This window comes from Clinocottus analis, unplaced genomic scaffold (assembly GCF_023055335.1).
Source record: "Clinocottus analis isolate CAN_PGR_092001 unplaced genomic scaffold, fCliAna1.0.p SCAF_6, whole genome shotgun sequence".
Lineage (NCBI taxonomy): Eukaryota > Metazoa > Chordata > Actinopteri > Perciformes > Cottidae > Clinocottus > Clinocottus analis.
This window is the reverse complement of record NW_027176218.1, coordinates 21987388-22004542: the sequence shown is the minus strand read 5'-3', so window position 1 is coordinate 22004542 and position 17155 is coordinate 21987388. Positions and strand designations below refer to the sequence as shown.

Below are 17155 nucleotides of genomic sequence, written 5' to 3'. Positions count from 1 at the left end.
CCTCTACAGCTTCAGTGCTATTTGCAGACAAAAGTGGATTATTTAAAAGTCCCATGAATATTCTAAACACAAACTAGGGCACTAGGCCTCGCGTTATCTGTCACAATGCTGTCACCGGATCCCTGGAAACCCGGCAGGCCGTGATGGATGACCAGCAGCGGACCCTCCAGGCCCAGCCAGTCAGAGAGAGGCAGGTCCAGGACAGAAATCCTCACAGGACACAACACACACAGCAATTTAAAAAAAAAAAAGATTACAAATAAATTCTAGCCAACGCCACAGATTTAGAGCAATACACACCCAAGCAGCCATGCGTGCACTGACACGTTTTGAAGCCAGAGGTCAATTGTGCGCACAACGCAACGAGGGATGTGCTGTCGGTGAACTGCAAGGTTGTCAGTTTTCTCAAAAAGCTCAGATTTTCCGTGTGGAGATCTTCCCTCCTCCTCCTCCTCCTCTTCCTCCTCCTCTTCCTCCCGCTCACGTCCGACCCCTCAGGATACTGTTGAGCTCGAGAGAACAGAAGTGATGCCGACGTAAAACTCATGCGAACTGACATGCGTTTGGAAACAGGAAAGAGAGCTGATAGATGGGACTTCATGGTACGGTGGATGGAGGCCGGCGGCACAAGACACAATTTGCAACCAGCGTCACTGAGAAAGACGCCACGTTCAATTTAGACCTGACGTCGTTGTGACTCTGTGTGTCAGAAGTGGAAGTCGTTTTCACGGCGTCACCAGTTTGGTTTGTGGACTGCAGTTTTGAAGCAGTCGCCATTTTCTTTTTTGGCGGAGGTGTGATGTAGAGATGTCGCATACGGCACTGGTAGGCCTGTCAATCACATTGTAGCCCCGCCCCTAAAGCAACCCTTATTATGGTCTGTTTGACTCTAACAGATCATAATGTACTAAATGAACATCACGCTGTATAGAAGAAGACTAGAAACTAGAGATTGAGACATAAACTCATGTTTACAATGTTTACTGAGGGAATACATCAAGAGAGAAGTAGAGTCACTTATATAGACTTCTATACAACCAGAGGAGTCGCCCCCTGGTGGTCAGGAGAGAGAATGCAGCTCTAACACATGAAGCATAGACTTCTATACAACCAGAGGAGTCGCCCCCTGGTGGTCAGGAGAGAGAATGCAGCTTCAACACATGAAGCATAGACTTCTATACAACCAGAGGAGTCGCCCCCTGGTGGTCAGGAGAGAGAATGCAGCTCTAACACACGAAGCATATACTTCTATACAACCAGAGGAGTCGCCCCCTGGTGGTCAGGAGAGAGAATGCAGCTTTAACACATGAAGCATAGACTTCTATACAACCAGAGGAGTCGCCCCCTGGTGGTCAGGAGAGAGAATGCAGCTTTAACACATGAAGCATAGACTTCTATACAACCAGAGGAGTCGCCCCCTGGTGGTCAGGAGAGAGAATGCAGCTTTAACACATGAAGCATAGACTTCTATACAACCAGAGGAGTCACCCCCTGGTGGTCAGGAGAGAGAATGCAGCTTCAACACATGAAGCATAGACTTCTATACAACCATTTATTTGTCAATTATGTGAACATGTGAATCAGAACAGTCAATTTTTAAATTTTAAAATGTTTATCCTTATTTATGTTTAATGTCCAACCTCATGTCTTTCCACTTTACTGTGACTTAAATCATATTACCCATCATGAATCTGTTGTTGCTCGTGAGAGATGCTGATGCTGGAGGACGGCATACCATTAACGATGAGCCGAGTGGTTCGGTGAGCGGCGGCCTCTTGAGCCGCTCTCACAAGGTCACGGTGAAGGTCATCCACGTGGCCTTGCACTAATGGGCCGACTGTCAACAAGGTTACTCCGAGACGGGTCGCCAGGTGACTTTGTGTGAGGAGGAGAGAGGCGTCTGCGTCTGGCAGTAAGCCTCATTTAATTTGAAGTAATTTGATTGATTTATGGGTGATTTATTGAATGTAATAACGTCTATTGTCCTCAGGGGGCAAAATGAGCAATGGGGCAACTTGTCACTTCATATGCTTCCAAAACACCTTTGATCTTAGATGGTTGATGTGTGGGGTCACACAACGGTGATGACAACAACAACACCCCGTGGCGGAGACGTCAGGTGAACATTTTTAGTGTGAGACTTACTTAATTGTGTACAGATTGTGAAGCCCTCCGAGGATAATTTGGTGTTTGTGATTTTGGGCTATATAAAATAAACTGAATTGAATTTTATTAATAAAACCCGATACTTCTTGTTTATGATTCATAGTATGTCTCCCAGAGACCAATTAGATATCATATACTTAAGGGGTTTTTAATGTGCATAAAGCATGCACAAACAGGAATCCCTGTGCTTTGTGAGGACCCTCAATAGTCCCTAACCTTAACCATCAGAAGTACATGTCTAACCCAAACCCTGAACATGAATTTAACCTTATTCCAACCTGAACTTTATAACCGCTAAAACAGGCCTGTTGAGTCAGTCAAATTGTTCTCACTTTCCAAAAATGTCCTCAGTCTATGGTCCTCACTATGTAGCAAGTACAAGAACACACACACACACACACACACACACACACACACACACACACCAATATGCAAACAGAGTGGAGGGCATGATAATAGCACTCTGAGGGTCGTGCTATCGTCCTGCACACTGAGCTGGATTGTGGTGAAACAGAGGAGCTAATACACGTCACAGCAGAGGAAGAGGCAGCTAATCAAACAGATAGAAGCTTGTAATTAAAGTCCTTTTAGTACAATAAGAAAATACAACCAATTCAGGTTAAAAGCTGCTCATGGATATATGCAAAAGTAAAGAGAAGAAGAAAAAAACCCAGCAAATTACCTGCAGATCAGACATTGTATGGCAGTGACTGAGCAATAAGCTTAAATGCCACCGTGTGCAATGTTCATGAGCGCTTGTGTATGCAAAAGAGGACAGAAGTTACCCCTCCAGAATGTCAGGGAAACAAAGAGGTATGAGGATATGGAAATGTGTTGCACCTCAAATATTACATTGAAAACAGGTCCGACATGTCACCCAAAGCCTCTGGGATTATACAACTGCTAATTTAGCACTACACTAGTAATGGAAATATTGATATAAATATAACATTACAGTAATAATGATGGTAAATACTGAAAGACAACAGAACAGCAGCTGAACATTGCTCAATAACTGGGCAACTATTCATTTATTTCATTTTTACAGACGTGTATTGACGCCACGCTAGAAAAAATAACTTGAAAAGTGTGTTAAAACAAGATGTGTTTGTATCTTTATGACACAGAAACCCACGATAATACACAATACGTCCTGTTTCGTGATAGAAAAACATTATTTGTGATTTGACTGCCAGGACGTTGCTGTTAAGGCCTTTCTGTTGACTTTGGACGTGTCCTTGATTTAGGACTTGCCTTTTTCAACTGGGAACTTTAAGCAACTCATTGGATTTTACTTGCAAAACATGGTCTCTGTCTCACATCTGTCTTCTGCCAATTGTTGGTGTCTTAAAACTTGCATTCTTCCTGCATGCCAGCAGGGGGCGACGCCTGATTGCAAAAATAAGTCCAATCGTATAGAAGTCTATGAGAAAATTACTTAAAAAATCCCTGAGTTTATGTCTTAATCTCTAGTTTTAAGTCCATTTAGTACATAATGCTCATTTAGAGCAGTGGTTCTTAAACTTTTTTTGTCGCCCTACTTTGGAGGAAGAAAAATGCTCACGCCCCACCGCCCCAACTAAATTATCACAAAATGGTCCATGATGAATTTTAATTGGAATAACATAATTTTGTGACTCCATCTGTGCTTTGATAAATAATAGAATGAAGAAAATTGCAATCATTAAAAAATAAAAACAGATCGACAAATACGATGTCCTCCTTTAAATGAAAACCTTCTGCGTTGCGCCCCACCTGTAATACCCACTTGTAACACACAGTCTATGGTTTCCATACGTTCAACCGAGGTAACATGCAGACATTTGCAGTCCGGTTCAAAGAGATCAGCGCTAACAGCCACGAGTGAAACGAGATGAAAGCACATGCATTTGGCTTTCCAGTGATCTGGCAGCGGTGGTTGGATTCAAAAGGCATCGTTATGCAGCTGTGGACATTATGACGACGATGTCATGAGCTCAATACCTTTTTTTTTCGGTGACTCGGACATTGAGACGGGACAGATGGCGGCCGCGAGTCGCGCGCAGTGCGTGCTGCTGCCGGGGCTAACAGAGCTGTCAGAGCGCTACGCTAACCTTCACGTGCCGGAGGATTCTAACACACACATTTACATGCAGCACTCAACACTTACGTGTACACACACACACACACACACACAAACACACCTGCACTTGTGCAAGAACACACTGCCTCTGTAAACATAAACACACAGACACACACTCAGCCCCTGACCTTCTCATGGTCATGACTCATTGCTCATTGGAATTGTACTAACGCACTCACATTTATAGTGTGCGTGTGTGTGTGTGTGTGTGTGTGTGTGTGTGTGTGTGTGTGTGTGTGTGTGTGTGTGTGTGTGTGTGTGAGTGGAGTGTTTTAAATATAAGGCTGCCTTATTGTAGTCAGGTTGACCTTTTCCAAAGGACACCTTCTGCATGTAGAGAAGACTGTGTGTGTGTGTGTGTGTGTGTGTGTGTGTGTGTGTGTGTGTGTGTGTGCCACTTACCGTAGGCTTTGATCCGCAGGGCTTCCAGTGTGTACATTAACATCAGAGGGAACTCTTCTCTCTGCCGCTCACCAGCTGCACATTAAACAGGCCCGCATCTTAAAAGATAACCAGATTATGTTCCATTTTTCATTTTAGTTCACTTGAAAATATACATATGTTCGGTTGTGTATTCGGTTGTGTATGCTCTACAAAAAAGTCAGAGGATTAAGCTCCGCCTACTTAGATTTTAAGCAGGTGACCTCACAGTCATGTGTCTCAAAACATGAAATATTACGACATTGGGTATCAGTTTAAATACTAAACCATCATATTCAATAAGAAATTAAACAACACAAATTCCATCCTTTTTATCTGGAGCGTGGTTGCCCTCAGTGGACATTTTATATGTAAAACATGCATCTCCTCTGTGAGATTAGGAGCAGGAAGAGGTTCCCAGTGAGCAGGTCTTCCTCCATCAGGACCAACACAGTGGTCATGGTGGCTGGAAGACCGGACAGAGAGAAAAGGTGAAGAAAGACAACGAGGAAGTGAAAAGACAAAAGAAGAAAGAAAATTAGCGTTTGCACTGAGATGTCCTCCAGGACACCGATTCATGGAGGCCGTTAACTTCTCTTCTCATTTTAACCGCAGCTAATAAACCTCTTGAGCCCGGAGACACATGTATATGTTTATTCATAAACTGTGATCACCAAACAATAATCCATAAGGAATATAACGATGAATAAACAGAGTAGGCAGAGCCATGTCATCTGTTTGCACATCTCAAGCACCAACTCAATTAATTACCAGATATCGATATTAATATCTGGCAAAGAGTGCGACTCCTCGGCAGCTTTGTGCTAGTCTTGTTAGCTTTGTGCTAGTCTTGTTAGCTTTGTGCTAGTCTTGTTAGCGCCCCCTAGGCACGTAAAGGTGCGAGGCCGCTCATCGCCGCTTGCAGCTTTCATTTGAATCGTTTTTTTAATGTGTGTACAAAACTAGATGTGCAAATTAGTTTGTACTTAGTGAAAATTAGTTTTCATTTTTCTTTACATTTTTTTTTCCGAAATTACTACAAACGAACTCGCTATGAAGACACGTTACAACTCAAAGAAGAATGGAAGGTTATGTTCTCAGACTACTTTACCAAAATGAATGTTAAGGTTCAACTATGACACAAACCGTTACCAATACAATGTCAAATAATATATATATATATATATATATATATATATATATATATATATATATATATATATATATATATATATACAACATGCAACATCCATTACTAGATAGTTACAATTATTTAATACATGTTTAAATGTATTAAATATGCAGCTTTTTCTTATTATATTTTTATTTTAATATTTTATTTTAGCGAGCTAGCTACTTAACATAAATATTACTATTAAACATATTTTAACTTTGGAGGGCAGTTACCATCGACCTCACCGACCTCTACCGATGCATGTGAATGCAGCATAAAACCTGTGTGTGTGTGTGTGTGTGTGTGTGTGTGAGTCACAGAGTGTTTATCCCCAGCGTAGGCGTCTTGAGTAAAATGCGTGTGATCTTGATTTACGAGCATGCAAGTCCAAACCTCTGGGAACCAAACGACTCCAAACACAAGCTGAGGATTCATTCTTCACAGTTGATATCTACACATGTTTGCTCTCAGCCCTCCGGGAGAGAGACGTGTGTGTGTGTGTGTGTGTGTGTGTGTGTGTGTGTGTGTTTGCTCATAATTCAGAGTGTAATCCTGTTGCGAATATGCATGCTGGGACCGAAGTTAGGCGCTCGCCGTCCGCATGGTAGCTCACTCTGTGTCTGTCATCTCGGCTTGAACGGCTACAAAACTGTACAAATAAACACTGACTCGTGTCCTGGACGACGCGTTGGGGATGTCGGACCCTTTCCTGGTGGAATAAGTCATGAGCAGTGTTACAACCGGCGCTAAAGAGCCTCAGGGCCCTCCCTCAGCTGGGCCGCTTGTAAAGAGTGTGAAGTGTGTAGCTGCCGTGTGTAGCTGCAGGTCTTACGGAACAGACACACTAAGGGAACAAACCGCGGGTCGCCCCGTTGCGTCCCTTCGCGTTAGCACTCGCACATTGTGAGGTCGGGGGGATGGAGAGTAAGGTGGATGTAAAAGTGACCCCCGTCCTGGACGTAGACCAGTATGTGACTGGGAGAGATGGTGGAACGCAGCATTTCATTTAGCTGACGCTTTTGTTCACAGCGACTTACATTTGTGCTAACCACTGAGCCACCGTCGCCCCGATATCGCTCCATGCATTTACAAAATGGCCGCCTTTGCTCACCTGGCACAAGTCTTTCATGGAGGTCATCAAGGAATCAAACCAGTCCCTCAGTGGTCAAACCTGCAACCTCTTGAGGTCCAATTCACAAAAGAAGCGCTAATGGCATGACCATGGACTGTAAACAGGAAGTGGACGTTACCCCCGTGCTTTGTGGACCGCGGACGCAAAGGCTTGAGTTCAGCAATTTTGTCCATCGCCATCTTTGTTCTGTGGAACCAGAAGCGACGCAGCAGGTGGAGCTCAGTGCAGCCGCCTGCTGGCTGAGACATTTAGAGATGAATAAAATCTTATAATTAAGTTTTATGAACGAGGGCTGGGAGGCGTGCTGGAGAAAAACTGCTGGTGCGGATGCTCTTTGGGCCGAATAATGCAGAAGATCTGGATTTTATTCATCTGGATTTTAGACATTCATAGGAGTGAACAGGGCCCGGACACTCTTGTTCACAGAACCCAGTTAGGCAAACCTATGAAGAGTCGGTAGCAGTTAGCAGTTAGCAGTTAGCAGTTAGCGTTAGCTTTAGCTTAGTTACTAATAGCTATAAATGTGGAGCATAAATATGTGGGTGCATTAGTCCAAAGCTCTGCTGATACTATGAGTATGTGAGTATGATGTGGAACGGAGACACCGGAGAGTTTCAAAGGAATTATTCCCCAGACACAGAGGACAAACATCCTCTTGTCCTATCATGTACTCATGTTTGTCACAGCGTGTGTGTGTGTGTGTGTGTGTGTGTGTGTGTGTGTGTGTGTGTTTATTATCTGCTCATCTCCAGTTGAGCAAGTTTGAAGGTGACTCTGGGAAGAAACCGCATGTCTCTCCTGTTGTCATCCCGTGAGCCTCTTTCTCATTCTCCCCATCAGTCTCACCTCCTCCTCCTCCTCTTCCTCCTCCTCCTCCTCCGTCTTCCTCTCTCTCCCTCTGTGGTTTTGTTGTATTGTCTCTCACTTGCCATTCTTCTATTTCTGTCCCTCCCTTGTGTTCCTGTGCTCCAGCTACACACTCTCTAACCTCTCAGCTGGAAAGGACAACAATCAGTATCAACATGCTCTAATTGCGCGTCAGCGATGAAGAGGAGGATAAAGAGCTCTGCTGTGTAGAGCAGCTGCACCGGCACAACCAACATGGCACTTCTACTCGTGAAACTACAAGTTAATGACTTGTTTTGTCAAGTGATTGATACTCGGGGGACTTGTCAGCCACTCCCAAGTCATTTGACTCATTAGGCGCTTGCTTGTCATGTAAATGGGGAGAGCCTTACGAGTCACATGACTCGTTAGACCCTCACTAGTCACATGACTCGTTAGACCCTCACTAGTCACATGACTCGTTAGACCCTCACTAGTCACATGACCCGTTAGACCCTCACTAGTCAGATGACTCGTTAGACCCTCACTAGTCACATGACTCGTTAGACCCTCACTAGTCACATGACTCGTTAGACCCTCACTAGTCACATGACCCGTTAGACCCTCACTAGTCAGATGACCCGTTAGACCCTCACTAGTCAGATGACTCGTTAGACCCTCGCTAGTCACATGACTCGTTAGACCCTCACTAGTCACATGACTCGTTAGACCCTCACTAGTCACATGACTCGTTAGACCCTCACTAGTCACATGACTCGTTAGACTCTCACTAGTCACATGACTCGTTAGACCCTTACTAGTCACATGACCCGTTAGACCCTCACTAGTCACATGACCCGTTAGACCCTCACTAGTCACATGACCCGTTATACCCTCACTCGTCACATGACTCGTTATAACCTCACTAGTCACGTGACCCGTGAAACCCTCACTAGTCACATGACTCGTTATAACCTCACTAGTCACGTGACCCGTGAAACCCTCACTAGTCACGTGACCCGTTAGACCCTCACTAGTCACGTGACCCGTTAGACCCTCACTAGTCACATGACCCATTAGACCCTCACTAGTCACATGACCCATTAGACCCTCACTAGTCACATGACTCGTTAGACCCTCACTAGTCAAGTGACTTGTAATCACTCACTAGTCATTTGACTGCAGAGTCAAATGACTCTGTTGGAAGTGAGCTCATTTTCTGAGTTTTACATACTTTCTTGAATTCACCTTTTAAAGGCACTTGGGCCGTCACCTCGGGACACAAGAGGGTGGAGCTAAGTACAAGCAAACTATGAACAAGACATTTGAATTCCAATGTAATGCACTGAAAACACACAAAACTAATCAATACGTACAACTGCAGGTCTACCAGACAACGCTGTGCAGCATGAAGCTGCTGTTCGTGCTTACATATGAAAAGTACACGAGCCAATCTTGTATTGGATCAGATATTTTGGCAGGAAACAAGTGGAACGCCCTCCTTCAATCAGCATCAACATTGTGTTACCTGCCAGATAAATCTATTATGAACATTTTCTCATTATGTTAAAAGCAAATATAGTATTGGCAGCATAATCTGTCCTGTAAAACATATTGGTTGTGGCTAATGTGTTCATAGAAACACCATTTCTAGGAGACAGAGTCGGTCTGGCAACCAGTTGCTTCTGACAGCAGTTGGAAAAAAAAAAACCCACCGAATTAAACAGTTTAATTTATATATGTATTTTTTTCTTGGCATCTTTGCCTTTAAAAGGGTGAGATGTGCAGCAAAGGTCCCGAGTCTGGAATCAAACTAACGCTGGACACTTCATTCAGAAGTTTAATGACCCGCTGAGTCACATGACGTCATGTCCTAAGGTCACGCTGCATCACATGTGTCCTTATTCTAATGCCAAAACAGCTTTTCCGCCTGATTTCACTCGCTCGACACTTCACTTATTAAAAGTTATTGAAACAGGAGGAAACTTTTGTGGGGACTGTTTTGTATTTTCAGTGGATGAATCCACGTTTGTTGCTCTCGTGAATATTTGTGGCATCAAACAGCGACGCCCCAGAGGAGGCGTTGAAATGAACTGTTCGGGTTCACAGTCGGTCGAGGTCTTCACCTGACGGGTTGATTATCACAGAGCGGAGGGGAGAATGGAACCGCCTTGTCTTTTCATGTGAAAGTATGACGTGAACGGTAAAAAAAAAGCTCTTCCAGCATTTTGCTGCGGCACAAATCAGATTTTGACAGCCGGAGGGTGACGGTTGAATCAACGGCGTGTGACGGGAGGCGGAGCTCTGCAGTGGTGTGTGACAGGAGGCGGAGCTTTGCAGTGTTCTGTGACAGGAGGCGGAGCTCTACAGTGGTGTGTGACAGGAGGCGGAGCTCTACAGTGGTGTGTGACAGGAGGCGGAGCTCTACAGTGTTGTGTGAGAGGAGGCGGAGCTTTACAGTGTTGTGTGAGAGGAGGCGGAGCTTTACAGTGTTGTGTGACAGGAGGCGGAGCTTTACAGTGTTGTGTGACAGGAGGCGGAGCTTTGCAGTGGTGTGTGAGAGGAGGCGGAGCTTTGCAGTGTTCTGTGACAGGAGGCGGAGCTCTGCAGTGTTCTGTGACAGGAGGCGGAGCTCTGCAGTGTTGTGTGAGAGGAGGCGGAGCTCTGCAGTGGTGTGTGAGAGGAGGCGGAGCTCTGCAGTGTTGTGTGAGAGGAGGCGGAGCTCTGCAGTGGTGTGTGAGAGGAGGCGGAGCTCTGCAGTGTTGTGTGAGAGGAGGCGGAGCTCTGCAGTGGTGTGTGAGGGAGGCGGAGCTTTACAGTGTTGTGTGAGAGGAGGCGGAGCTCTACAGTGTTCTGTGACAGGAGGCGGAGCTCTGCAGTGGTGTGTGACAGGAGGCGGAGCTGTGCAGTGGTGTGTGAGAGGAGGCGGAGCTCTACAGTGGTGTGTGACAGGAGGATCTGGGATCACTGCTGCTTCTGCTTCATACAGAGCCAACATGAACTATAATATTTATGAGTTGCATTTACCGACACCACATCTACAGTTCGACACACACACACACACACACACACGGCTTTAATAATCCCATCGGCGTTCATAACGAGGTGATCTGGATTCCAGCAGGTGTCTCGTCCCTCCGCTGAGCGTCTCTCCCTCGTCGTCTCCACGTTGCCACAGAGACGGACCGCTGTGTTTCCTCCGAGCGACCGAGAACGAATGAGTCGTGACCGTTTAAACGCTGTGTGTGATTTCCTCTGTGAGTGTGTGTGTGTGTGTGTGTGTGTTTTTTCCCCCTGTAAATCTTTGTGTTGACGCTGCGTTGGTGATGTCACTGGAATGGAAACCTCGTGATTCATAACTCCAGATCAAACGAAGCGATATCAAAGAGCGCTGTCTTCTCTCTGAGCTCCTGTTGTTGTTTACAGGTGACGTTTCTCACACACTTTCTGTCTCTTTCTCTCCTCAGAAACCTGGCCAAGAACCCCTCGTTGACCACGTTGTCCTGGCAGATCTTCGAACACCTGCAGCTCTTCGAACTGTAAGTTCATTGTTTAGTTTAGTTATCGTGTCATATCATTTTTTAGCATAAAACCCGAGCTAACCCTGCTGAATCAGCATATCATTATGATAATTAGACTTATAACAACTACTATTCTTCCTCTCGGAGCCTCTTCCTCTCTCGTGGCAGCAGACATGGCGCGTTAGGCAACGCGCTTCATTTGCATTTCAAAGCTTCAGTCAAAACTCTCTTCCCCTCCTTCCCTCCTGTGATCACGGCGTCCTTGTTTCAACGCTTCTGCTGCCGTTTGAAACTTCCGCTATCTCTGTGGTATTTTTATTTTGACGCCGTGCGATCTGGAAAGGGGAAGGAGAGGAAGTGTGAGCGTCACCTCTGCAGATCAGAGGTGAGGCTCGTGTCACACCGCAGAACGCAGACCCGTCCCATCAGAGCATCACCTGTGACGGCGAGGCTGAGCGAGGGCCGAGTGACGGCATCCAGACGGCTTTTCTTCACGCCACACCTCGATGAGGTGGAAGGAAAACTGTCCTGAAAGTCAAGCCTCCAGTAAAAGGATGATGGGATGTGATCATATTTGCATAATAAAAGGTTTGAATTCCTTTTAATTTTGAAGATTTTCTTACTTCATCCTCCATGAGGTTTGGTGACGTGTTCCACGAGGTGTCAGCAGGTATCCTCGCCGCCTCGTACACGTTTATATTCACAATTTATTTTTGAATTATTGAAAAGCTCTTTAATAAAAACCATGAACAGATGCTTCCCGTTAGAAAACACACTATTGTGTGTCAGCCATCCAGCTCCTGTTACACTCTGCGTGTGTCATACACAACAGACTGTGTGTGTGTGTGTGTGTGTGTGTGTGTGTGTGTCTCCGCTGACCGGTGATGAAGTGAGTGCGAGTCGCAGCAGGTTTCGTCTCTTTCTCCACCTCCTTGAAGTTCAAGCAAAAATAAGAGCAATTTGTCTCCCGGAGAGGCGACGACAACTGTCGTCCGCTGAATGATGACGCTGCAGTAAACAGATGGCGCTCTCTCCCTTCACACACCTGGCGTCGGACCCTGTAATTGGTACGAATGCAGCGGCCGATGTACGTGTGCAAAAAATATGTATAAAGCCATCTGCTGTGTCATTTACTAATACATGGAATTACCCAAGTACATTATAAAGTGGACGTGGAATTAATAAGAGATGTCTGGAGATAATATGAAACCATTTGGCCGGCACTTAGCTGAGCTCAGCTAATCTTCTGTAGCGTCGGCAGAGTCAACTCAAGTGTCCGGTTTTGGCAACAGCCTGTTTGAATTACTCTGATCATAAGTCTGTTGGTCTGTGATGTCATCTATCCATCCGCTGGATGAATAACAGAGACATGAAGAGATGGATGGATGAAGGGATGGATAGAGAGATGGATGTGAGTGTGGGTGGATATCAGGATGCAGGATATAGGAACGGATGGATGGATGGATGGATGGATGGATGGAAGGATGGATGGATGGATGGATGGATGGATGGATGGATGGATGGATGTATAGATGGATGGATGGATGGATGGATGGATGGATGGATGGAAGGATGGATGGATGGATGGAAGGATGGATGGATGGATGGATGGATGGATAGAGAGATGGATGTGAGTGTGGGTGGATATCAGGATGCAGGATATAGGAACGGATGGATGGATGGATGGATGGATGGATGGATGGATGTATAGATGGATGGATGGATGGATGGATGGATGGATGGATGGATGGATGGATGGATGGATGGAAGGATGGATGGATGGATGGATGGAAGGATGGATGGATGGATGGATAGATGGAAAGATAGAAGGATGGATGGATGGATGGAAGGAAGGATGGATGGATGGATAGATGGAAAGATAGAAGGATGGATGGATGGATGGATGGATGGATGAAAGGATGGATGGAAGGATGGATGGATGGATGGATGGAAGGATGGATGGATGGATAGATGGAAAGATGGATGAATGGATGGATAGAAGGATGGATGGATGAAGGATATAGGAATGAATGGATGGATAAACGGAAAAATAAATGGATAAATGGATGGATGGAAAGATATGGATATAGGGATAGATGGACAGATGGATAGAAGGATATCAGGATGGATGGATGAATATAGAGATGGATGGATTGATATATAGATGGATGGATGGAAGAATATAGGGATGTGTGGATTGATGGATTTAAGGATGGATGGATGAAGGATGGATAGATACAGATACCTTTCTCTGTCTTTCTTATGTTTATGTATGTATGTATATATATATATATATATATATATATATATATATATATATATATATATATATATATATATATATATATATATATATATATATATATATATATTATTGCTGTTAGCTATCTAGGATATTTACAGCATTTGCTAATATTTGGTATTTCGAGCTGGTTCAGGCTGCTGGGGGTATTTCCAGCTCTGAGTGGGCAGTGTGGGACACACACACACACACACACACACACACACACACACACACACACACACACACACACTGAAGCGCAGGTTACTAGAGGTCATCTGTGAATGTTTGTGCTTCTGCATCCGTATGAGCAGTTTCTGGTCTTAAAAATCATGTTTTCACTCCAAGTGTTCAACAGCTGTTATAGACATCAGCACCATGTGGAATTCATATCGATATGTTACTATATTTTAGTATTGCGTATGGATTTAAATGACAGTATATAGTCACATGATTTCCATCCATCTCTGCCTCTCTTTACTGCTTCTGTGTTTTAAAGCAGCTGCCAAACTTAATTCAGTCAAACCTGTTTAAATGTCATGAAAAATACAACTTCCCCTCAGAAAGGATTGAAGCAAATAAGTGAAAGAAAGCTCGAAAGAGTCTTTCAGGTCCAGATAAGTTCCTGAGCCGCAGTGAAGCTGTGACAGCAGCATTAATCTGCATGAGCACGGTGACGCGCAGCGGAAGCAGCAGCATTAGCAGCAACAGCATTAGCATTAGCAGCAGCATTAGCAGCAGCAGCAGCATTGGCAGCAACAGCATTAGCATTAGCAGCAGCATTAGCAGCATTAGCAGCCACATTAGCAGCAGCAGCATTAGCATTAGCAGCAGCAGCATTAGCAGCAGCATTAGCATTAGCAGCAGCAGTAGCAGCAGCATTAGCAGCAGCAGCTAACAGACTTCACTTACTGAGAATTAAAACATCTCATGGTCTCACCACCTGTTTTATTTGTATGTTCAAATGAGTGAGAATGAATAAAAAAACATGACTGAATAAGTAACTCTAAATAATAAATTGATAACAAAAGAAATTATTGAAATAATCATGAAATAATAACATAATAATACTAATAATAATATTTAAACAATGAGAGAAAAATATATAAATAATGTTATATTGATATATAAATGAGTTCCTTAAAGCTGCATTCTCTCTCCTGACCACCAGGGGGCGACTCCTCTGGTTGTATAGAAGTCTATGCTTCATGTGTTAAAGCTGCATTCTCTCTCCTGACCACCAGGGGGTGACTCCTCTGGTTGTATAGAAGTCTATATAAGTGACTCTACTTCTCTCTTGATGTATTCCCTCAGTAAACACTGTAAACATGAGTTTATGTCTCAATCTCTATTTTCTAGTCTTCTTCTATACAGCATGATGTTCATTTAGTACAATATGGTCTGCTAGAGTCAAACAGACCATAAAGCAGGGGATGCTTTAGCCTAGCTTAGCACAAAGGCTTACATCAGGGGGAAACTGCTAGCTTAGCATTACACAGAGTCTCTTAATGGCTCTGGTGCTATGAGCTCTGAAGATAACGTTAGGATGGAGACACCGTGGTTCCAGGTGAAGTGCCACGACATCTTCTGTGAAATAACAAACAAATATGATTGACACCGAGCCACAATCATTAATATTCACACAGAAAAAGAGTTTCTCATCACATGTAATTCATACGTTGACTTTCCTTCTTGACAAAATGCCACGGTCAAACATAAGAAGACACAGCGACACACAGACAGACTCAGAGAGCACCAGAGGATTATTTTAGTCTTTTGAAAGCAGGGCAGCTCCTCAGAGAAGAATGGGCCGTCCTCTATGATGCTAACACTAACAAAGATGCACTTGTCACAGTCGTAAGCACACACACACACACACACACACACACACACACACACACACACACACACACACACTGCTGCTAGCCCTGGTAGCGACGGGTCTGATAGACTTGGGGACTGAGGATATTTTTGGCGGGTCCTCACTTTGAACTGGACCTTCAGCGCTGCTTTAGGGTTTAGGTTCAGGTGTGCTCAGGGTGAGGGCTAGCATTGGGATAGTCTGGCTGAGCGCTCAGGGCTGAGGAATGTAGCAGGTTGAAGTCAAATGGATCTGAACTGGGCTTGGTTCTGATCAACAGGTCATTGTCACCGTTACAGTACCCAGTGACACCAATGGGATTAAAATACTCCTCCTCAAGTCAAGTTGACGGAGTGGCTCTGGCCTAATGGTTGCATTTGTGTGGCTTGGTACACGATACTGGGAAAAAATACCCAATAAATGTCCGTCAGAGCTCAGATGAAATGATAAAGCATGAGAGTGCTGCCGGAGGCGAGAGTTTCGACGTGTGTGTGATGCTAAAGGTTACCGCTAATGATTGAATGCTTTTTGAAGAGTGAGGCATGAAGGGAGTCAAACAGGGATATCAGAATTACAGAAACACGTTATCTTATCTTATTTAATGGGGGAAAGGCCCCGGAGGTTTGGATCAATGGCTTGTTTGGAGCTGAGACATTTTCTACTTAATTGTTGAAATAAATATCATTTAGGAATGCCAATAAACCCAGATCCCAAAGGCTCGTCAAGTTAGACAAAAAACAAACAGAATGAATGAATAGATAATGACTAGTTTGGGCTTGTAAGGTGTGTGTTGGCGTTGTCGGCAAGACCTAAAGCGCTGTGGGCTGAACCGGTCCTCGATCCTCCACTCGGACTCCTCTACGTGCTCCACACATCCAAAAGCAATACTTGTAAGACGAGCAAATGATGGACTGCAGAGCAGATTCTTCAGGATCGACGACCCAAACCTCGCCATTTTGCGAGCTTGCGTGCGTCACCCAAAATGTCCGACTATCCGTCAAAGCTAAGCGAGCCGTTCGCAGCCTGGAAGGCTGTGATTGGTCTGATAACCACGTCCTTTCTGAGTCTGGCACTTCCGGTTTCATAGCATAATACCTCTGTTTTTAAAAGCCACCGCAGGAACAGGAACAATGGAAGAGATCCACAAATATGAGCATTTATAAAACCCGTCTGATGGAGTGTAAAGACACGCAGATGGAGGTGAATTCCTGGAGGGAGACATCGGTGAATGTCGGCGTGGAGCTCGACTCTAAACGGCCGTTGCGCCACCTGCTGGTCTGGAGTATGAAAAAGGCGGGAACCATAAACCAACACGAGTCCGTCTATGCAGACACAGCTGGAGTTGCAGGAGTGTAATTCGCCCTTAACGCTGTGACTCGGGCCTCATAGTGATGTGGACGTAGGAATGAAAGCGCCTGTGTAAACGCGCGTCAAGCTAAAGAGACTCAGCCTGCTGGTTGTTTGTATCACATGCCAGAAATGACATCACGCACGTTTAGCATCAGCACCATGAATCTCTTCCTCTCTCCTCTCCACACGGCGATGTCTCTCTGCCCATCTGCCCCTCACACTTTTAATGAAAGTGTGCTGTTATCTGCGCGGGAGGGAGGGAGGTTATCTCCACTACAAGGTGTGCCCCCCCTCCCCCCCCCG

General features: G+C 44.8%; 1 protein-coding gene across 2 annotated transcripts in view; it reads left to right on the top strand.

Moving 5' to 3' along the window:
* The window catches only part of LOC137803850 (NT-3 growth factor receptor-like), a 145888-nt gene that overhangs the window by 46136 nt on the left and 82597 nt on the right, over window positions 1–17155 (top strand). For both annotated transcript variants that reach the window (XM_068602649.1, XM_068602648.1), the window contains exon 4: window positions 11307–11378. In XM_068602649.1, coding sequence (XP_068458750.1) covers window positions 11307–11378 — 72 coding nt within the window. The remainder of the gene's footprint in view (window positions 1–11306; window positions 11379–17155) is intronic.